The sequence below is a fragment of the Anopheles merus genome, chromosome 3R (assembly GCF_017562075.2).
Source record: "Anopheles merus strain MAF chromosome 3R, AmerM5.1, whole genome shotgun sequence".
NCBI classification, from domain to species: domain Eukaryota; kingdom Metazoa; phylum Arthropoda; class Insecta; order Diptera; family Culicidae; genus Anopheles; species Anopheles merus.
The window spans coordinates 49,744,038-49,768,298 of record NC_054084.1 but is presented as its reverse complement, the minus strand read 5'-3'; the positions used below and the strand labels follow the sequence as shown (position 1 = coordinate 49,768,298).

At 38.1% G+C, this 24,261-nt stretch overlaps 1 protein-coding gene across 8 annotated transcripts in view; it reads left to right on the top strand.

The window, feature by feature from the left end:
* The window catches only part of LOC121596656 (protein sax-3-like), a 48,188-nt gene extending 25,208 nt beyond the window's left edge, over positions 1–22,980 (top strand). For all 8 annotated transcript variants that reach the window (XM_041921785.1, XM_041921778.1, XM_041921779.1 and 5 more), the window contains 10 exons: positions 7,132–7,325; positions 9,531–9,633; positions 14,913–15,197; positions 15,281–15,553; positions 15,641–16,918; positions 16,991–17,086; positions 17,164–17,404; positions 17,556–17,716; positions 18,494–18,671; positions 20,165–22,980. In XM_041921785.1, coding sequence (XP_041777719.1) covers positions 7,132–7,325; positions 9,531–9,633; positions 14,913–15,197; positions 15,281–15,553; positions 15,641–16,918; positions 16,991–17,086; positions 17,164–17,404; positions 17,556–17,716; positions 18,494–18,671; positions 20,165–21,527 — 4,172 coding nt within the window. In that variant the 3' untranslated portion in view covers positions 21,528–22,980. The remainder of the gene's footprint in view (positions 1–7,131; positions 7,326–9,530; positions 9,634–14,912; positions 15,198–15,280; positions 15,554–15,640; positions 16,919–16,990; positions 17,087–17,163; positions 17,405–17,555; positions 17,717–18,493; positions 18,672–20,164) is intronic.
* The last annotated feature ends 1,281 nt before the right edge of the window (positions 22,981–24,261 follow it).

The window sequence follows — 24,261 nt, the reverse complement described above, 5'->3', positions numbered from 1 at the left end:
AACGTTGTAAATTTCATGTTCCAACATGTTCAACATGTTTAAATATTCTAAATCGAATGTTGTTGTATTTTTATTACGATTTGGTCTGTCTTCATGGATGAAAAGTTCAGAAGTGCATAGAATTCACAGTGTATTTGAATGACTTTAAGTTTTTTTTTAATATTTAATATCTGAGTCTATCGTATGCGTACCCGCTACACTAAAAAGGTTTGAATGAATACCTCATACACTGTTAACAAGGGATATGTTCCTTTCATACATACATACACATAAAGAAACATGCTTTTCGATGGTGGTCACGGTGCGCCCCCCTAAAATCTGGGAAAATGAACACATTTTGTATGTTGTTCTGTGGCACACATAAAGCAAAACATAGTCACGGGCAAGCATCGTGGTTGGAGTGTGTAAATTGCTGAATTCAATTTAAAGCTTGTACTTCACTGTGTTATTTTGGTGGATGTTGTTCTTTTGCAATGTGTATAGTGTGCTCCTAAGTACTTAATGGGTAGAAAGTAACAAAAATGTGTAAAACGCGCAAGGCGAACGCATCGTTTGTTCAGCAGAGGATGAAAAATAACAAAGCTCCATCGAATATTAACAACAGGCTTGTAGTCCTGAAAATTTCCATCATATTGGAAAGCAAGGTGATCTGTTTTGCTACACCTTGGATGGGATGGATGGTACTGGATGGCTGTTAAAACGAAAAATTCATAGATCCACCGTTTACACAGGTGCACGTTGACATCGGTGCTTATGTGATGCCATAGGTGTACAACTAATGCTGTTATTTTAATTATCATCAGTACTGGGTCTACGTAATATCTGATAAAGCAAACATATAATTAAATTTAATCAGGCATATTCGCTGCGATGAGTCCTTATGGCCTTGCATACATGGTAAAAAAAATCAGTCAAAAAATTACAGTTTTTATAATTTACTAAGCTCACAAATAGATCCCAGATTTCATCCAAAAGCGAATACTTTGATAGTATTTTGTATAAATCTCCGTACTTATCAAGTAAATATTAAAAATCCCTAAAAATTCAAGTGAACTAGTCTCTCTAACTATTAGTGTGTATTTTTCACATGAGTGTTCTACATCCATCTGTTCTGTAAATGATCCCAGTTGGTAAAGTAATAATTACGTTCAACATAGATAAAACATATTTTTCTAATGAATATGCAACACGCACTGTAATATTTGCGATCAAAGAATGATGTCTCACGTGACTTTTCAAAGTGGAATTTTCAGCTGTATCTCAGAACAAAAACAAATGAAAATGATAGATATACTGGTTTTTACAATACCGGAAGGAATCGATCGACATCGTATAACAGCTTGAATAAAAAATTGTGTGTATTATAACACTAGTCATATTTAGATATTGTAATGAAATTGCTAATACTTTTCCTTACTTAGCAGTTACAGGTTCAGTACAATATTTCCGATATTCCATATGCGTTCATCCATTCATTGTACAATCACAGAAACCATCAAAAATTCTCACGGAGCATACTGCATGACGCACGGTAACAAATGCCATTCTATCGCAAGCGCCATTCTATGCAAGCGTTTGCCAGTGTAAATGTATGCAAATTGTTTCGCATGAAATATTCATAACCCCGTGAGACTTCACTCGAAGGGCTTTAAGAAATGTCATGCATAGTATTTATGTGAAGAAGCAACGCGTTTCATATTTTCGTCAATTTCCATATCTATCGTTAATTTTTTCGTTACTAGCAGTCAAATTCGATGTATAGATTAACGATAATTTGCATCAAATGATGTGAAATTGAATGAAGTAAATACAGCATTTAGTAAAAAAAGTAATAAAAATCGAATCAATAAAAACATAAATACCTATTTCTGTAGTAAAAACGAATACCGACAATATAGCTTATTCTATGAGCTGAGAGCCACATGACAAATTTGGGGGATAAGTAGTTTTATTAACTTTAGCTACTTATACAATAGCTACATTATACCATATAGAGGGAATTGGCCTTTTTAACGCAAATGCACTAATTTGGGAAATATATTTTAATCTAAGTACAATAAAAGTTAATGTTTTAGTGTATCCTATATGCCTTAAGAAATTGGTTCCATTTTATTTCGTTGGTATGTTTTAACACTTTTTCGCTTTGGTGTATGAAAATAAAATAAATCCTTTTATCGACTTCGAAAAAATAGTGTACCCTGTTTCTGTTCGTGTCATAGCGATATAATATACGCTGTGAGCACTGATATAAAATACTAAACTATCGAAAGAAATTCCATGTTCTATGATCTGAACTGTTCGGTACGCTATAGTTAGCATGTTTTTTTTTTGCATTTTCAGCATTTGGAACAGTACCATTCATAATTGCCTTCCACTTCGAAGTGACAATCTTAATTCATTTTGCTTCTCTTGGCAAAATATAGCCCTGCGTGCAATGGAACTTGGTATTTATGAGATTTGAACTAATATTCATACAACCTTCCGCTGATTATTCAACATTATTCATAGAAATGGACGACCTTTGCAGAACGAGTAGCTTACACGATTATGAAAGATAACACTCAAATCTATCAAAGGCCCTAGTGCAGAAGTAAAACAAAAGAAATTGTTACTTCAGTTCAGTTCAATTGTTAGTTTTAAATACTTGTTTTTATAGCTATTTTTTATAGCACTAAATACATATTCTAAGATAATAGTTTTGTTTACATCGGGTCTATCTATTCCGAAAAGCAGGAATGGGCAATTGATCTTTTTATAATTAACAACATTATTCTTTTTTTAAAGATATAATAAAACCTAAGGGGCCGGTCTGTTGGTACAGTCGACAACTTGTACGACATAACAACATGCCCGTCATGGGCTCAAGCCCCGAATATACCGTGCCCCCATACTAGGACTGACTATCCTGCTATGGTAACAATAAATTACTGAAAGCCAAGCTCACTTCACTAGTGGGTACAGGCAGGCCTTGACCGACAGCGGTTGTTGTGGCAAAGAAGAAGAATAAAACCTTAGATTCCACAAAATGAAACGCGTTGCCTTAAACATCCGATAGTTCCGATCCGATGGAACGGTAATGAAATGTTTACATTCAAGCTGCAGGTCATACAAACATTAATATTTACTCAAAGTTTTGGCAATTTGAATTTTAAAGCTTTGGCAAAACGATCACATTGCTACGGCCTGCCTTTTTGATTTGAGGCCCATGTGTCATGTGTCATGTGTTCATGTGTCAACTCAATTCCCGTGCAAAAGTAAATTGTGCATGCACGTAACGTGTAATTGGAAGTATATGACCCATGTAAGCCGTGTTGTTAGCTCTACTTATATGAAACAACCGTTTTACTGTTATAACTGGGATTTTCTTTCACAAAAGATAAATATGGATTGCATCGACATATTACCGTACGCTCAGACATACCGTGACAATTTCACGACGCGAAGCGTGAAAAAGCAGTCAAAATCAACGAACATTTCACGCCTAAATGTATGTATCCCATCATCCATCCTGACATCTCGTATGGTACGACGACATTTGAAGATATACTTCAAATGGCGTCAAAATATACGCTGTAAAACAAATGGTTCTAGAACGTAATTCTAATCGAATTTCATCGAATTTCATTGATTTTGGGTTCATGCTTTTCGGCGCAATGTTGTTTGGCGGAATATCTTGTGGCACGGTTAGATGGAAGATGATGCATTAGCTGTAATAGAGACTAATAGTAATAGAGAAAAAACAAACTACCCAAATTATTCCAACAAATTAGTCCATCATGTCGTTTTGAAGAATCTTTTTTTGTATTAAAACTTTTTACCTTACTTTATTGTAGAGTTTCATTTTCATCGTTTTGGCTGAAATGGGCTTAGCGGTTTGCTTGTGCTAACATTAGTGATTCTTAAATTATTATAAATAAATTATAAAGCACGCAACAAACACGCCAAGCCTCATGCTCTGACAACGCAGCTCAATTGACTTACCGTATACCCGCTTTATCCAACCACCACAATGACAACGCTACCGCTGAGTATTTAAGCTGCTATTATCAAAACGTTAGAGGTTTGCGCACTAAAACAAAAGAATTTCACCTAGCTGTATCGGAGGCTGACTTCGACCTTATCGCCCTTACGGAAACTTGGCTTGTTGACAACATTCCATCTGCTCTTCTCTTCAACAACAACTTCTCTGTTTACCGCTGTGATCGCTCTCTCAGCGGCTCTAGCTCTCGCGGTGGTGGTGTTTTGCTAGCCGTTTCTAACGCATACGAGTCGATAGAATTACCTTCCCGTGATCGTTCTCTCGAGTATATTTGTGTGCGCGTCACCTGCAATAACGCACATCTGTACATCATGGTAGTATACATTCCACCGCAGCTTAGCTCCGAGATATCGACTCTTCGCTCTCTACATGATTGTATCAGCGGCTTCACTCTCACACTGAAGCCTTCGGACCTGCTGTTTGTTATTGGCGATTTCAATCAGCCTAGCATAAGCTGGTCCACAGCTGATCCTTCGTCCTCGCCAGCATACTCATCAATCACGCACTATGAACCAACTGCGCGCTCACTGGCCAACAACACCTTTGTGGATGGATTTAAATTTAACGGATTAGTGCAACTTAATCACATCAATAATTCGCACGGACGCATGCTTGACCTGCTCTACGCTAACAATGCTGCAGCTAAATTGTGTTCGCCTGTCTTTCCAAGTGTTGTTCCGCTTGTATCTCTTGACTCCTATCACCCGGCGTTTGACTTCAATATACGTATTAACTCGTCGACCCGACGCAATTCGACGACTCGACAAAACTCGACGACAACCGCATTTTATCGTTATAACTTTGCTAAAGCTGACTATGTGAAACTGAACGACATGATTTCAATGTTTAACAATAGCTTTCATTGTTCCAATTTTATTTCACTTGACGAAGCAGTATGTTCATTCTCGTCCTTCATGCTGCAAGCCTTTGTTGTATGCGTCCCAGTTCAGCGTCCTAAACCTAACCCCCCCTGGGCGGACCGCACACTCAAACGACTCAAACGTGTAAAAAGAGCTGCTTATCGTCACTACCAAACGCGCCGCTGCCAAAGATCTCGCTCGATCTACTTTGACACGCACTCTTTATACTGCAGCTATAACAGGTTTCGATATCGCAGATATTTGAGTAAAATCCAACGTAACCTCTGCAGGTGGCCTGACTCGTTTTGGCGCTTCTACCACAGCAAAACAAAATCTACGCATACACCGAAATCCATTACGTATAAAGGAGCAACAAGTGCCAACACTAATGAAATGTGCAATCTCTTCGCGGATCGCTTCGCAGATTGCTTTTCACCGGCCATGAATGATACCGATACCATTGATGCTGCTCTCGTCAACACTCCGGCTGGCGCAATTAACATGAGCACTCCTTTCATCGACAGTGAGATCGTTTTATCTGCCCTAGCGCAACTAAAGCCTTCCTTCGCTCCTGGACCCGACGGAATTCCTTCTACCGTGCTGAAACGCTGTCAAACGACAGTAGCACCTATCCTTGCAAAATTGTTCAATGCATCGCTAGCCAATGGCTACTTTCCCAAAACATGGAGGAAATCTTGGATGGTTCCTATTTACAAAAAGGGCGACAGGACAGATGCCATCAACTACCGGGGTATTACATCTTTGTGTGCCATTGCCAAGGTGTTCGAACTAGTGATATACAAACATCTGCTACATGCATGCCGCAGCTACCTAAGCCCGTATCAACATGGATTCGTGCCAAAAAAGTCGACTACCACGAACCTGGTTGAATTTGTAACCTATTGCACTAATCAAATTGATGCCGGAGCTCAAGTCGATGCAATTTATACAGATCTGAAAGCAGCATTCGACTCTCTTCCGCACGCAATTCTTCTCGCTAAACTCGACAAGCTAGGAGTTCCCAGCTCGCTCGTACAGTGGCTTAAGTCTTACCTAACTAATCGCACATACACCGTGAAAATTGATAAGCACATGTCCAAAGAAATAGTCAGCAGCTCGGGTGTGCCACAAGGAAGCATATTGGCCCGCTTCTCTTCATATTGTTTATCAACGATGTTACCCTGGCTTTACCTCCCGACAGTATCAGTCTGTTTGCCGACGACGCAAAAATTTTCTCGCCTATTCACAACACAGGCGATTGTACATTCCTGCAAGACTGCATCGAAATTTTCTGTTCGTGGTGCAAGCGTAATGGACTGACTATCTGCATCGAGAAATGCTACTGTGTGTCTTTTAGTCGATGCAGGAGCCCAGTGACTGGGACCTACTTCATGGACGGCACTGCAGTTAATCGACAGAATCATGCCAAAGACCTGGGCGTTCTGCTTGACTCTAGTTTGAACTTTAAACAGCATATCGATGACGTTGTAGCCAGAGGAAATCAATTACTTGGCGTGGTTATCCGGACAACTAATGAATTCCGTAACCCCATGTGCATTAAAGCTGTGTACAACTGCATCGTTCGTTCGGTTCTGGAATATTCGTGCGTAGTCTGGAGCCCAACTACCGCTTCTTCAATTGCTCGACTTGAGGCGATTCAACGTAAGCTCACGAGATATGCCCTACGCCTACTTCCCTGGCAGGATCGCAATAATCTTCCTCCGTATGCTGCGCGGTGCCGTCTTCTAGGCCTTGAACCTCTTTCGGTTAGAAGACGCAATGCACAGTGCTCTTTCATCGCTGGATTGCTAAATGGCTCTATCGACTCATCGCCTTTGTTGCATCGAGTCGATATCTATGCACCATCCCGAACACTTAGGTCTAGAGAAACTCTACGGCTCGCTCAACCCCGTTCCAGTGCTGGTCGGTCTGACCCTATGTTCCGCATGTCGGCTGTCTTCAACACTGTCTCGGATTGCTTCGACTTCGATATCTCAACTCAGTGCTTCAAGGAACGTCTCCGGCTTTTGCCGTGGCCGCAGTGAATTGCGATGTAAATCTTATTTTTGCTATGTATTTTTTTTTTTTCTCAATTGAACTGTTACATCTTAATTAGGCCATACGGCCCGTTGAAGATTAAATAAATAATAATAATAATAATAAAGAGTATTGGAAAGGAGTATAAGGACTATAAAAGTTAAAAGCCATTTTCCACTTTTTTTCTTTTTACAGCTCTTCAAAATCCACGTATTATAGAGCATCCAATCGACACCACCGTGCCACGCCATGAGCCTGCCACACTCAACTGTAAAGCGGAAGGGATACCCCAGCCGACTATTCAGTGGTACAAGGACGGCGCACCATTGAAGATACTCCAGGGATCGCACCGGATAGCACTACCAGCCGGTGGTTTGTTTTTTCTGAAGGTAAATAACGTCCTTAATCCCTTTTAAAAATGCAAATTTTCCGAAAAACCAACAACCCTCCCAGTATACCTCAAATGTACAGAACGTTACGGTTGTACAGGCTGCGGGAGTTGTGGGTACGTTTTCTGTTCAGCATTAATTCCCCTAATGAAACACCTCGTGTTTTGGAGAAACGTCCAAATACTGGATATTTTAAGTCAACTTTGTGATATCATAGAAACATCGTTGAAGCTGTTTTGTTACTAACGTAGTACAGAATATGAGTAAACGTGATCAACGCTACAATAGTATGCTTCTCGTTCTGATAATTTACGTTCATGTTTGACGCCGCACACAAAGTAGTAGTGTGTGACTGAACCTTCCTTACAGCAAATATTTGCAGAAATTAAAACTTAAATAATTTCATGGAAAATTTAACAACATAAACATAATAACACAATTAACACAGTGTAGTAAGATCACTGGGATACTTTTGGTTTACTTACGTAAGAATGACACTAAGAAATTAAGTCCCCTGCATAGGCCAATGCCTGAGAATTCCCTGAGAATTAGTAAATGCGTGGGCTAACATGTTTTTAACACATAGTTAAAATGCAGCATCACTAACGAATTTCATACATTTTTTCTATAACGCTTACATATTTCCGGGAGAGGGAGGGGAGGGGGGGTATGTGGTGAAATAAGGTGCCAGTCGTCGCTTTACCGCATTTGGCGAATGAGCTTTGCAGAGAAAGGTGCAGAGCATACCCTGATATTTACCTCATGCGGTAAAAAGTGTGCCTGATGCTGCATAAACTTTATGATGAATAAATGTTTGATCAAATAATTTTCCTCTCTCACAAAATGTAAGCACCTTCTGATTACGGAAACGGGGCGGATTTCCATGTCCTGTCATAAAACCTAATGAATGAGTGTTAGCCGACAAAATAATCAAACACAAACTCAAACTTTTTTTTTGGAAAGCACAGATGCTGAAGCATATAAAATAGTAGCTAATTTAAAAAAATAATAATAAAAATGTTTGTGCTTTTTTTGTGATAACTTTAATTTAAATGATTTAAATGTTGTTTATGTTTTTATGTTCTTATTATGTTTTATGTTTTATGTAAATGGTTTTATGCTGTTATTATGTTTTTGTCAGAGTTATATTGCCTTTTGCACCAATTTATGTAAAGTAATGTAAAGTTTGTCTTTGACTAATAAATAAAAATTTAATTGATTATTTATTTATTTATAGGTTTTAAATAATTTTTTATCAATCTTGCTTAGGAACAGAAAAACATAAAAAATACCCCTCAAAAACACGCGATTCAGTTTACCTTTTATTTGTTTATAATATAATAGCAAACAACATAAATGATTTTTGATGTTTACTCAGACATTTTGTTATGTTCAGCTTCATGTTAGCTTTAGAACTTAACACACGTGTAATAAAAATCCGAGATTAAAATCATTAATTTAAGTTATCACCTTAAAAATGTATCATACCACTCATATCATTCAACAAACAACACAACAACCAATCAAAGGGGCTGTTAAAAGGACAAATAACTGACGGTACGAAGAGTTTACCCCACTTAGCAGGCAACTCAAAAAATCTCCTAAAATGCTACAGCACATTATCCAGAGGAAGTGAGGCCATAACTGCGCTGCTCGTAATAATTTTAATTTGAAAATATTTATAAGACAACCTCAATTTACCACACGCTGTTTGGAAGCTTGTTCTGCACGTACTGTACAGCACATAATGCTTGAAAACAGTTGCTCGGATACCATTTTGCTTCCCTTGCTAACCATCGTTGGGCAGCGGAGTTGTACTATACACAGTTTTACCCTAACTTTTCCACTTACTAAAGGTTGTTTCGTTAAGCCAGATATGGCTTCTACGTTTGCTCCCAAGTAGAACCTCATCAGAGTCACAGCTAGTACACTGGCGAAAAAAGAACAAAAAAAGCACCTCCCAAACAGCTTCCCGCCTGTATTTGATACTTTTCTCGCAGGTTTTTCTTCTTACGTGTCCACGATTTCACAGTATCCTCGCAGTTATGTCGGTTCCGCTATTCAGACCGATCATCTTAGTTCTACCAGCTTAACAGATTTCCCTGCGAGAGGAGGAGTTTTGAGGGCTGTTCGGTGAAATTGTGTTCCTAATTCTACAATTTTCGTTTTTTATGTGCTCAACTTTGCTTTCCTTCGTTCACTAAGGTTGTAAATTCGCGGAGAGAAAGCGACGCAGGGGTGTATTGGTGTGAGGCACGGAACGAGAACGGAATTGCCAGAAGTAGGAACGCTACCCTACAAGTAGCAGGTGAGTTGCTTCATTTCCCATTTCCTATTTTAAATTGTTTTGCACCTTTTCCCCAGGCCTGTTTCATTTTCGCCGCCAAGCGTACGTCAGAGCTTGGCCATTTTCCCATACCCAATAAAAAGTCATATTAGGTGGAGGTGGTTACTTGTGGAACTGTGAAGTTTAGTGGAATGGCAAGTAGGACATAAATTACTTAAAACGATCTGGTTGTCGAGGACGATCTGCCGACCCATGGGAGGCACAACGACAAAAAGAATATTAATTCAATGGTGGGAATAATGTGTTTGGCTTTCTCTTCATACACTTACTTCTGACATTTGATCTGCGAGCAGTACTCGCAAAAGTATATGTGCTTTACGTCTCACAATACTTTAGTGGTGAATATGGATTCAATATTTATTTTTTTATTTAAATAGGATACTTCATGAACAACAAATCTTACGTGGTACTCTGAAACACGCTAACACATAGTAAAAAATCATTAAACGTAAGGTTGATTATAAGAACATGCAAGAAAAAAAATTAAGAATAATAAATACCAATTGTATGCTCATCACGAAATGTTAAAAGATCATAAAATAGAAAATCCAAGTCATTAATCTCTTGCATTGGGACATGTAAGCATGTATATCATGTAAGCACTCCATACAAATCCACACGCAAAACTAGCCTGCAATTTTCGGACTAGATTAGGGGTCTCCAAAATTTTCAGTTCGCGGGCCGCATTGCTTCACAATCAACGTTGTTGAGGGCCATTTTAACGCTACCTTTAGATAGAGTGGAAGTTCAAATCTCGTTTTAATAAGAAAATACTAACAAAATATATCATATTTCTGCAGCTTTATTTGATTGAATCTTGATTATCGTCTTTCAGAAGTGAAAAAATAAATTGTAATTAATTAGACAGAAAAGACAGCTATTAAATTTAACCTTTACTCAGTCATCGCGGACCGCATTAATATATTGCGGCCCGCCGGCAATAGTTTGCAGACCCCTGGTCTAGATTATTTCAGCCTCAAAGCTTGATTTAGATTCAAGTACCTGCTCGAAAAAAAAAATGACAAAACAAGGTGGTGTTTTCATTTATTCCAAGGTACACTAAAGAGGTCAGATGGTGGAATCTAGAATCAAAGTGTATGTAGATCAGGTGGCCTCAAAACCTACTTTTAATAAAAAAAAAAATTGGAACGTCACTTTTTGACAGGACGGGCAAAATGTTTTGCCCAAACAGGCAATATATGGTGACTTAACGAATACACAAAACATTCTTAAAATCTTCATTCAGAAACAGAAGCGTCTAAAATCAACCTTTCAAATACATACACTTTGGGATAAGCTCACCTGTATGTTATATTAACTTAGATAGCTGCTCGAAAATTGATATACAATGCAAACAGCTGACAGGCTGAAATACCAGCCTACGAACTTAGAACGGAAAGAGCCCTATTACAAGGATTTAATTCATTCATGACCGAAAATACATAACTAGAACAATTGAGTTCTAGGATGATTTTTATTATAATTATTCTACATTACCTTGTTACCCACAGAAAACCCTGTTTAAGTTCTTCTTCTTTATAATTTACGCATCCATGCAAAATTTACAAGCTTCTGAGACTATTCATGCAGTAGAGAGAATCTAATTTGATAATAAATGCGGTTACTAAAACCACAAACTGCAAACAAAACAACGAATGTATTTGGGGCATTTTGGTTGAAGAGTGTGATACACATTAACATTCAAAATTGTTATGACCACATTGGCTGAGTGCAAAAAAGTAGGAATATTTATTTTGTCAATTAAATAGCATAATAGACAATACAGAAGCCGATACAACGACGATCTATACGAGGTGTATATCACTTGCAGCGCGTCAAACTCGCTAGGTTATACGTTGGCCATGTTATACGTACACAGAAAACTTTTTTACTGAACTTCAGTAAAATTTTACTGAATTTTTTTTAACTGAAGTTTCAGTATTTTTTAAAGTAAAAAGAATGTTTACTGAATCATTCAGTAATGTCCGGTGCTCACCAAAATAACAGCTCGTTTACTGAAATACCAGTAAAGCCGTTCTCATATTACTGATCTTCCAGTAGTTGGTAGCGATTAAAAAATGACAAAATATTTCTTTTAAATTGAGTTTTTATTTATGCTTTGAGATTGCCAGTTTCTCAATTCATGTTCATACATGTTTTGTGTTGTTTTATACATTTTTTATACTGTATTTTGCCGTCGCAAGTGTAGATGGTTCAGTAAGCGCTCACAGTCCCCACGCAATTTCAGCAAATTATTTAGCTGAAAGTCCTTAAAAACATGACATTCATGCTGAAAACCAGTAAAATATTCTATTACTGAACCGTTTCAGTAAAAAAACTTTACTGAAACCGGATGAGAAAATTTGCTGTGTATGGAACAGTTCGTTTAGGCCTTTCATAACGACAGAGGAAGCGTGGTAGGCTCAAGTCGAAGTAGCAAAATGTCGTAGAGGCAATCGCCATTAAGGCCGGAATAACAAACTCATTTGTGCAGCAATCCTTAAATGCTGGGATGCCATTGTATAATGTGCTATATAACAATATATTAAATAACTGTTAAGATAAACATTCGAACGAATGTACCATTGTCAATCAATATAATATTATTGGTACAACAAACAGACTTTTTTGTAATAATCATTGTACTAATGTCCATAATAATATTTTCGTTTTTTTAGAGGCTGACAGACAAATCGGCATATGAACAACTCGTTTGAATTATATAAACGATAGAATTACTGTGTTTTTGAAAAAGTTATATTTTATCCATATTTTTACTCTTGTATATTAGAATTTATATCAAGAGAGCTTACAATGAGAGCCTGATCAAACATAAATTTATATATAAAGAACTCAGGTAATTATTCAATATTGTGAAATCTTTATCTTAGTGAATGCAAAGAGATTAAATTAAACTGAATTTTGATTTCAATATATCTGATCTAGAGTTATTTCGATGTGGTTGTTTTGTTCAATCCAGTCGGTTTTATACCTCAGAGGAAGACGTGATGAAATAAATTTAATTAAAAATAGCAACAAGCCTTCACCGCCGGAAGCATATCAATTTATTATCCTTTCTGTGCAACAAAACGTAAAGATGAACCCTATGCAGGCAAATGTTGAATCGCTTAGAAACATACTTGTTGAGCATATCGATAGAAGTGGGAAAGGTGGCTCTATGTTGGTTTGTGAAATATTCTATGCACAGAGTGTGACCAAAGGTGTGATTTTCTTTTCATAACGTAGTTCAATGTTAATATATATAGTGGTTTCGATGACTTAGACTATGCATAGAAGAACACATTTAACAGTAAAAAACATAAATGCTAAATTTTTTCTCACTATTTTTATGCTACTCTCTACTTTTCGGAAATTTTGTATGTATAGTTGTTGAAACAATTTGCAACTTGAACACGAGTGATGAAAAAAAACTGTTTGTTCGTACAATCCACCTTCCTCAGTGCGGCTATAGTCGTCCTTTTAGTCGATCCTTTGCATTTATTATGGATGGATATTGCTGGGATTTGAAAGTCAGTTATGTATGCCAAAGATAATGCTGATAAAACCAGAGTAAGCGAGGTCCGCTCCATTCGTTAGCAACAGACCATCAATTTCACCAACTATGTATCCGATACAAATTTCTGCCTTGTTGATTGTCGTGTGCCGAGTGACAGACAACACTTGTTTAAATCAACTTGCATGGATGCTTGTAACAAACAAAGGGGAAATAGTCGTTTGAAATGTATCAAGATTCCAGTCACATACGTTTAGCTGTTTCTTTTGCTGTAATATCGCAAGCTTTTATTTCAGTTTGTGATTCAGCCCAACACATATAGCGATCATTTGTCATGATTTAAACTTTATGGGTGGTTTAAGGTATAGAGTGATTGTAAAACTGCGGTTTGATGAGGTTTTTGTTGTTCGTACTATAATTTTATTGTGCCTAGGACATTGATGTGGGACTGAATGAAAGTTTTTTTTCAACGCAGCTCCAAAGTGAGTTTTAGTTTATACAACACAATTTACCCATACCCGCACATAACTGAAGGCAAAGAACCTTTTAACCTTTCAACCAGTCCATCAGTTGCTATGAATAAGACAAAAACAATCTCTTAAAACTTCAGGTGAACAAGAAAGCACAAAAAAACAATGGAATTAAATCCTGCATAGCTAGCACTTTGAACAATTCATTTTAAAGGTAAAGCTTCTATAAAACTATTTACGTTAGTTATGCTCCTAACAGCACGGCATATTAGTAAACCGAAAGCGAAAAATAAAGCGGACATGGAGGGAAATAACCGACGAAGTGAAAAAGCACACAAAATACCTACGATAAAACCCAACTCAAAATGCCACTCACGGCAACATAAATGTCGGAGCAAAACACACAGAAATACACAAACAAGCTTAGGGACATAACGAATGGCACCAAAAATGCAAATAAAATTTCCATTTGCATCGCAGACGATCATAAAAACCGCTAGGTTGGTCAGATTTCGAATGTTTTGTTGGTGTTTTCCCATTTTTTTTTGTATATTTTAGGCAACGCCTAGGAATATTGGTCAGTTTTCCATTATGTTCTAACGCTTTTGTGACAGGTTGTCTAGAGTTTCCTTTTCGGTTTGCTCACTTTCATTATATGTCCGCCGTAGCAGTTCGTTGAGTAACCCATTGCAAGACCCATGGTGGAGTCAGTACTTTGGTGCAAGTGTCAGGCCCTTCAACGCATGTATACGTTTGCGATTTTTCACGTTTGCTATTTTTTTGGCTAAACTTCACCCAGAGCTGACTGACAGTTAACTGAAAATTGGTACAAAAATCAGTAAATAAATCAGAAAAAATCGTTTGAAAAACATTCGTCGTTCCATTTACCAAACGAATCCTGCTGTTTTGTGTATAACTACGGCAAACTTATATTAAGTTCACTATTATTTAAATACTGTATTTTCTTGCCCATGACAGTAGGTCGGTTTGCGTTGTGAGCTTTCTCAAAATATAAACTTCTTATTAGCTCTATAGATATTGACTCATAATATGAATAACGTGGTAATGAAAACGATGTGCAATAGCTCTGACAAATTTTTTTATTGTTTATATGGATTTTATTAATTATTATTATTGTTTTGCTAATACATCAAACTCAGCCAGTAGCCCTACCATATGTTTTTTGTTTGTTTTCATAGTATTTCAATACTATTTCTGTACTATTTTTATTGTGTCATTTGTTGTACATGTTATAGTATTGCGAGAAGAGTTTCGACTTGAGCCCCAGCATACACGCGTAGCACAGGGGGAAACAGTGCTACTAGAATGCGGCCCACCAAAAGGAATTCCGGAGCCGACGTTATGGTGGCGGAAAAATGGTCAAAAACTAGAAGTTGAAGCTTCGAAACGCATTCGTATTGTGGATGGAGGTAATTTAGCAATTCAGGATGTACGTCAAACTGACGAAGGACAATACCAATGCATTGCAAAAAATTTGGTTGGCGTACGGGAATCAGCAACGGCTTTTCTCAAAGTTCATGGTATGTTTTTTTAAACCACGTTCATATTATTGCGTTCATTGGGTAGCTTCCAGATCGTTCAGCATATTCATACATCGTTGCAGTAAAACCATTTCTGATACGAGGACCGCATGATCAAACTGTTGTCGAAGGTACGTCTGTAACATTTCAATGTCGAGTAGGTGGGGATCCGATGCCGGATGTACTATGGCGTCGATCGGCATCAGGAGGCAACATGCCATTAAATCGAGTGCATATCCTGGAGGACAGGAGTCTACGGTTGGAGGATGTAGTTCTGGATGATGAGGGAGAGTATAGCTGTGAGGCTGATAATGCTGTCGGAGCCATCTCAGCCACTGGCACATTGACCGTCCTGTGTACGTATAAAGACATTCATAAATTATGAAAGGGGATTTTTTTGTCCTAATGACTTAAACTACTACATTTTATTGCATGACTTTCAGCTCCTCCCCATCTTTCGATAAGACCAGTCCCACAGGTAGTAGAAGCACCGCACGATGTTTCGTTCGAATGTAAATCAGAAGGCAGACCAAAACCAACTACATTTTGGTCTATAGAAGGTAACAGAACACTGATCTTTCCCGGCACGTCCGTCGATCGATTCGAGACTACATACACTCAGGAAAGTCTCACTGTCTTGACGCTAACTCAAACTACAAAATCTGATAACGGTCTTGTGATCGTTTGTAGTGCCGTAAACAGTGTCGGATCTGTCAGTGTTCGAGCCCGCTTGATGGTAGCTTCACAGGATGATCGACCCCCTCCAATCATTATTCTTGGTCCTACAAACCAAACTCTTCCCTCAAAGTCAACAGTATCGATGGCTTGCAATGCGGTTGGTAATCCTTATCCGTTCATTTCTTGGTACCTGGATGGCAATCCGGTCGCACCATCGGAACGAATTAATATAACGGAAAATGGAACGCTCTTATTACGAGAGCTTGAAAAAGGAACCGATCAAGGGCTCTACACGTGCGTAGCCAGCAGCCGCAGTGGGAAATCTACGTGGAGTGCGTTCCTGCGCGTTGAGTCACCCACGAATCCGAATGTTAACTTTTATCGGGCACCTGAACCATCCGAATTCCCAAGCGCCCCGGGAAAGCCACAAATTGTTAACATTAGCAACAGCTCCATTACCATCTCTTGGCTGCCCAGCATCAAATCCGGTGCTTCCGATATCAATGGTTACCTGATTGAAGTATTTTCAAGTGATATGGCCAAAGGGTGGACCACAGTCCCGTTCAAGGTTTCGTCCACGAGCTACAGTTATTCTCCGATTTCTCCAAACGTCAGTTACATTTTTATCGTTCGAGCAGAAAACGACCAGGGACTTGGTATTCCGAGCCTCATGTCCGATCCGGTTTCCATTGGAAGAGAATTCAATCATGGAGAAGACATCAATCTCAGTGAAGCGCAAGCAACACTTTCGTCAGGGCAGGTGGTCAACCTCCTTGAAGCTAATGCAACCGATGCTACCAGTGTGCGACTGGCGTGGGAGATTGTTAACGGGCAGTATGTGGAAGGGTTCTATATTTACTCGCGCAAGGTAAACTCCAACGGAACGTATCGAACTTTGACAGTTCTACATGGTGGGGGTGCTTCTGCTTGTACGATAAATGGATTAGAAAAGTTTACCGAATATGAGTTTTTCCTTGTACCATTCTACAAAACAATCCAGGGACGTCCCTCGAATTCTAGATCAACGTGCACTTTAGAGGATGGTAAGATAAGGAGAAGACCAAAAACCGTGTACCTTTCAACAATTCTTCAATGGAATGTGTTAATTTTTTCAGTTCCGACGGCATCACCAGTAAATCTGGAAGCAGTTCTACTGAATACCTCAGCAGTTTACCTCAAGTGGGAACCGCCGAGTAACAGCACGATAAATGGTAATTGGTTATAATGTGAACTAAATCATATGTTTATATTTTTAACAATGAAAAAACTCGATTTCCATACTCATTAGGAAAATTGAAACACTATCACATCATCATCAGAGGTTACGACGTTCACAACATATCCAAAGTTCTTACCAATATGACTGTCGACGGAGAAGCACCAAAGTTACTGCTTGCTAATCTGTCTGCTGGTGTAACGTATTCTGTCAGTATTGCAGCGTCGACAAAGGTCGGAATTGGTCCATACAGCATTCCTTCGATTTTGAGGCTAGACCCTCACACTAGGCGGCTTGATCATGGGTACACAAGGTAGTATAGAATAAGCTGCAAACTATTTCCCTATTATGCATGTTGCACCATATTTTGACAAGCGTGCATGTATGCTTCCTTAAGTTACACATTGCATTTAAGCTCAGCAAGTACATGAAAAATGCTTTTATTCCATTTCTTTCTTCCACAGATATCCAATAAACCATGACTACTCACACGATATACTAACGCAAACATGGTTTATAATTCTGCTCGGTTCCATCATCGCCATTATCGTCTTTTTGTTCGGTGCCATCATTATTTTCCGCAGGATACAATTTATGAAACACAGCTCGTTGAACAATATGCACGGTGAGTCACAGTCAGCCAAATTGTCGTGGTGGAATTTACTACATAAAAAAATCCGCAATGAATCAAGAATCTCTTTTTGAAATTCATTAAATCGCTAGATGCCATTTTGGTGATAATTTGGATAATAAGTAAATGCTTACAAATAGTAACAATACGCAAAACCAATTTTACTATTTTTATATTTTTACTTTTTACTCTTTGAGGATTTTGTTTTCAACAAATGTTAATCCTGTGGTTCTAACAAACATTTCTATCAAAATTTCAGCCTATCATAAGTAAATAGTAAATACAGTAAATACGCCAAGGAAAATGTAATCGTAAATCTCACGTTATACACTAAACAATTCAATAAGCAGGGCTGTTGTTTACTGCATAAGAGGACTCATCCATACAAAAATAAAATAACAATAATAATCAAACAGCAGCATTCATTTTTCACATCATGTGCATGAGGGATGTGTTTAGTCACGAAACAATTTACCGTATCATGCTACATCGCGTTTTGTTGACTCAAATCATTTTACGTGCATTATTCGTGCAATAGCTTTGCCCTCGAATGATTGGGGCTAAGTTTGAAATTATTCACAACTTTCAGAATCTCCGTACAATGAAAGCAATGAAATTTGTACCCATGCATGCTTATGATAAGCAAAAACATTTAAGTGTTGTGCAGTGGTATACAATTAATCTGTTCTTGGCATATTATCACTGTATCAGCGCTATGAAAAACACTGTATCGTAAAAGAGAATGTTGTTAACACGTTTACACAATTTCAGGTAATCACGCTATCGGAACAGTCCGAAAGTTTCCTACTCTACCACTGAATCCTAATGGTGTGTGGATCGACCCGGGAGGTGGAGTTTGGCGACAAGCGAATGACATTACTAAGGAAGTCATCACCGACTATGCTCAGGTTTCTGCCGCCCCAACACTTCCACTTCCGGATTATGAAAGGTAAGCATATTAATGAAAAAAGTTTCAATAGATTCAATATTATTATGTATGTCAGAGTTTTGAATTCAATCAGTTTAACACTGTTGTATCTATAACATTGCTTCATGTAAGCTTATTCCCCAAAAAAGGGTAAAGTGCTTGCAAGGGCGCTCTCTAAACAATCTACTTAATTATGCCTAATTGTGTACATTCTAAACAAACACCTTACCGCAAAGAGGTTGATGACAGTTTTGTGTAGCAATACTGTCGACGAGAGCTTCTGCAATAGTTTTCCAAACAATCAACAGGGTTTAAAAGCACACAACAACGACACATCTTCAACACTTTGTTCCATTTCCTTGCTCGTGTGTGGCGCCAGAAACTATGAGGGTAAAAGCAAACAAATACACAAAACTTCAGCATCATTAAAGGATACACAGCTCGTACCCGCTCGCCGGTCTAGGATAATGGGGATCACTTCAAAGGTTTAAGCCAGTAATGGAGTTCGTAAATTTTTGGCGGTTTACATTTCTCACTCGAAACTGCCGGAGAAAGCATTCGACGAAACTTTTCCCACAAATGATAGTGTCTGTTGTTTACCACCATTACGTTCTTGAACATCCGCGACAATGGTAAATATGCCTATCCCTTGGAAACTGGTTGCAATCTGTACGTGATGCTTCTAGCGTACGGTGATGTTAGCAAGAAGGTTACGGATGAAGTGTGCAAACTTGTGAATGAACATCTTCCAACACTTTTTTTGTGAAACATTCGTAGTACTCATGTCGCTAAGGAAATTACTGTATGCATGGCTAAAACTTTTTCCATTACGTATTTATTCAACACTTAGGCTGTTGTTTCAGCTGTATCTCACTAAACGATGTAAGATAATTTGATGGAACTGTATCCTTTCGGATTGAAATTTGAGATAATGGCCAATTTAAATAATTTTAAATGCGGTACTTTGCTGCTCTCATGTTTGATGTTTAGATGGTATTATATCAAAAAATTATATCAAATTATATCAGCACTTCATTACCAATTCATTAGATTGTTTTGTGACTGCAACCTTAAAGTATAACTAACGACTTTCATTTTCATGCGTTATATATTGTTTAAATACATTGCAAACTCGTCGTTGGATAATTTCATTTCCGCCCTTGGGATTGGGGATTGGGTACAAATTGCAAATATTTTTGGTAAATAATGCAGCGATGGAATGGGATGACCAAACAAAAAAAAAATATCATACAATAGCAAAATCGATAAAAGCATACATGCGTAATTCTTTGGCCACATCTGCCACACTGTGGGAAACTTTCAAAATGTGTGAACAAATGTATTTTTCCCCTTCTTTGTGCTGTTCACGCTAAGTGCACAAATTAAAATATATATTTATGATACAACTACTAACAACGCGGTATGCATCGTGAGACTCGGGCTTTGCATATTTGTTTTTTTCTTTTCCACTCTTTTTCTTGCATTTTTATAATTAATTGCACCTATATCCTCAGATTGTCCCCGCTGAATATGCCTGACTACGCGGAAGTGGCTGGGTGTTCATCATTCAAAAACGATCTGGGACAATCGGACCCTTGCTATGACAACTACGGGGCTTACGCTTCAACCACGCTGGTAGGCCGCTCGGTGCAACTGTACGCCCAAAACCAATTCGATGGCAAAAATGTCTACTCAGCGCCCACCGTTGTTACGGCCGCGGCAGTGTCCGGTGGATGTCACTACAATAATTTCATAAATCAACAACATCAACAGCGCCACCAGCAGCAAATGCAAGCCCAGTACGGTCTCCATGGAACCCAACAGATGCATGCTCAGATACAGTCGCAACTGCATCAGCAACAAATCGGTGTGCACGATAAAAGGGAGCGGGATGCTAACGGACGTCCGATCGGTGGTGGTGGAGGTAGCATAAAAAGCCAGAAAATGAACATCATCGAAAATCGGATGGCCGACATGTTGAACAATTTGAATCAATGTTCATCGTCGGGCCCTACGGCAAGCTATAGCACCGGTGGTGGCATGGGCTCGTCGTACGGTGGCTCAACGGTAAGTAATCTCAACAGTGGAAGCCACTGTAGCCTACTTCCGGCGGGCCAACCGATGGCAGCCTCGTCGACGCTGACAATGGATGTGATGAACAGCATGTCTGGTAGTGTGCCGGGTAGCGGTGGTGCAATCGGTGGAGGTAGCAGCAGTGTACCCCATACACCGCTTTTTGGCACGATTAAACGAACGACCAAGTACAACAAAATAGGATACAATAAGGATAATAAACTCAATTTTGGCGATAATGGCCGATCGGTCGAGCAGCCGTTGTTCGTCAAGTCCAAGTACGACGGTACCTGGTCGTCCGTGCCGAGCTCGGTCACGATGGCGTCAGCAGCCAGCAGCAACATGATTAATAATTCGCCATATCAACAGCAGCAACAGCAGCACCAGCAGCAGCAGCAGCAGCATCTTCCAGTTCCGCCCCTTTCGAGCACCAACAGTATCCATCAACAGCAGCAGCTTTTGACAACAGTAGGCCCACCACACCCGCCTCCTCCACAGCTTCCACCAATTCAACAAGCGCCTTCAGTAGTTCATCACTTTCCTTCGAGTCACCACCACCACTCAACTTCCGTTTCGTTGTTTCATGGTGGCAAAGAATCATCCCGATCGCCATCCCGTGTTTCGCCTACTACGCACAGTCTGCAAACAAATAATTTAGATAACCATCCACCGCAGGAGTGCAACAATGAAACAAACACAATCACTAATGGTCAGGAAGCTTCTATTGGTTTTTCTGGGAATGCAAATCATCCGTTGCAACAAACACATCAATTAAGTGGAGACACCAATGTAGAGAATGTATAAATTTGAGTACTTCTGTTTGTAGTGCCATAAAATAGTGGAATTTTATTTGACCCTAGCTGTCACCATTTTATACTCAGAGCAATGTGATTCCTTTTGTTCAATTGAAACCTTATACTGTGTCATTTATGTTTTACTTAAAAATTACCCATGAATCCATTCAAATTGAATTAAAATTAATTGATCGCGTATGAATTATCACTAAATCGTACTCAACTTTTCATAACTTACTACACATATAAAGTTGATCAATACTTTTGCGAAACTGCAATAAAACTAGTGCAATAAAACAATACATATGTACAATTACATTGCTCTGAGATAGAGAAATGGCATTTTGGAGATTATAATAACTTGTTTAGTTTATTTAATTTGCATTATTGAAGAAGACTTTAAATCCACATAATGCTTGTATATATTGCAAATATATCTATCATACTATGTGCAATCTGACCAATGCTTGAGTATTTTCTATACATATATACTTTTGGGTTTTTTAAATGTTTGTAGTTTTGCAACCCACTGGAAGTTAAATCATGACCCCTAATATAGTTTAAATAGCCTGCTAAAACTGAATAAAATAGGACATTTTCTCTTACAAACTCATGAAAGAACATCGCAAGTATCAAACGATATATTTTCCCTACCGGCTTTCATAAAGATAAACAGTCAGTTGTGGATCGATGGTAGCGAAAACATTTAAAAAGAAACATATCGAAACACACTTATCCTGGACAACGCTTTAGCGTTATGTTCGTTTGGCAGCACGATGACCAAATTATTTCACTGGTGTACCTACCATGTTTAGCAAGTGTACATAGCTGCTGCTAATGCAATAGATTAGAACTGAATGAACTGTACTGAAATTACATAAAACGTTTTTTTAATCATTTCAACAAAAAATCTTTTGTTTAGTTTATGGTTTAAAAATTATATATGAATGATTACAACGGTAAAGTATCCGCAATCACTCAGCAACCAAATAATGTGTTCGCCTATTAGATTAATTTTCGTTGTACACTTTATTTCCCAAAATATTGTAGCTCTCTTTAGATTTACACGTTTGATTTTATGCAACGAAAATTAAATGAAATAGGAACACGAATTATGTCTAATCCTAATTCCATGACGATGAGAACATACCCTATAGCTATCAAAATGAAGCGAGTAAACAAAATCATTTGACTGATTATCGTAATTGACAAATGGGTCGTAGGTAATGAGACACACAGATAATTATCCTGCCGCTGCCACGCATTGCTATTATTATCTGGTATTTGTAGGCAAATTACTTCCACACGTGTTTTTGTTTTGTTTCAATATGGAGAAGAAATGTAAACATAGGCAAAAGGAATGGATTGATCGATGGCGGATGAAAAGTACATATTAAGAGCCAGTCCCAATCGTAAAGAAAAGAGAAAGATGAATAAAAGAAAATGATGATATTTTTAACGAATATACCGTGTTGGTGGATTTTATTTAACTGTAAACTGTGATGACCTTTTTAATGTGCCGTGCTATGCAGAGGATCTATGAATAATTTATTTGATTTATATGTTTATATGTTTATGTTTATATGTTTATTTATTAATCCATCGGGATCTTGAAGATCCTACATGAATGTACTTAAATTAGTGCTTATAGACTATGTAAGGTACATAAATCGATCGGGGAGAACAGGTGCACAAGAATAGAAAATGTATTTTGAGAAAAAAAATTATTACGTAAGTTGTGTCCTGAGTCTATCTCTAAAAACATTCTGTGGCATGTTGAAATCAAATAAATCAAAGTTATTTATGAAAGTTCGACACATAGCTGACATAGGATCAGACTGGCCAAAACGAGTTCTATAACGAGGGACGGATATGAATTGACGTGTACGTAGATTCCTAGATGGCGCGTTAAATTCTATCGTAGCTAATAGAGTAGGAGCATCAATGTGGTGGTTAAGTAGTCCTGATATAAAAAGGCATTTAGCTATCTCACGGCGCTTTTTCAACGACTGAATCCCTAAAAGCAGACACCGGGAATGGTATGACGGTAACACATCGCCCTGTCGCCATAGTAAGAGTCTTACAGCATATCTAGTCGCTTTTCTTTGGATGGCCTCGATTCGATTACTCCATTGTTCGGTACAGGGGTCACTAACAATACTGCTATATTCTAACACAGATCGAATTTATCCACATAATATTTTAGATGTTATATAGTTTTATTTTTTAGAATTTTTATCTTTTCTTCCTTTAATGTTTACACATTTGGATATAGAGCCTTTTTTCCTTTTGTACATACATTCATAATACTTATAAGAAAATATGTTTGCCGGTATTGTATTGTCGATAACGATGTCCTGATGTACAGTTGTACTTGAAAAACGTAATTCAAACAAAAAATGAGCAATATTTGAGCAAAAGTATATACTATCATTGCTTTGAAGATTGCTTTCATTTTTAGTTCCCCTTAAATTGCGTGCTGAATTTACGAAGTTTCTTCCTCACCATAAAATTTGAAGCATTAAATAATTAAACCCAAGAATTTGAGTACCATTTGTACTGAAATTTTTTACAACCCCCACCCCACATTTTCGAATGACTTCAACGCAGGCTACTTTGCACCTACAGTCAGTCCAAAAAGTATTCGTCTAGCTGAATATTTTACAGAAAAAGACAAATCATGGCTTGACGAATACTCAAAACACTCTTAAAATCTTTATTCAGAAGCAGAAGCGATAAAAATC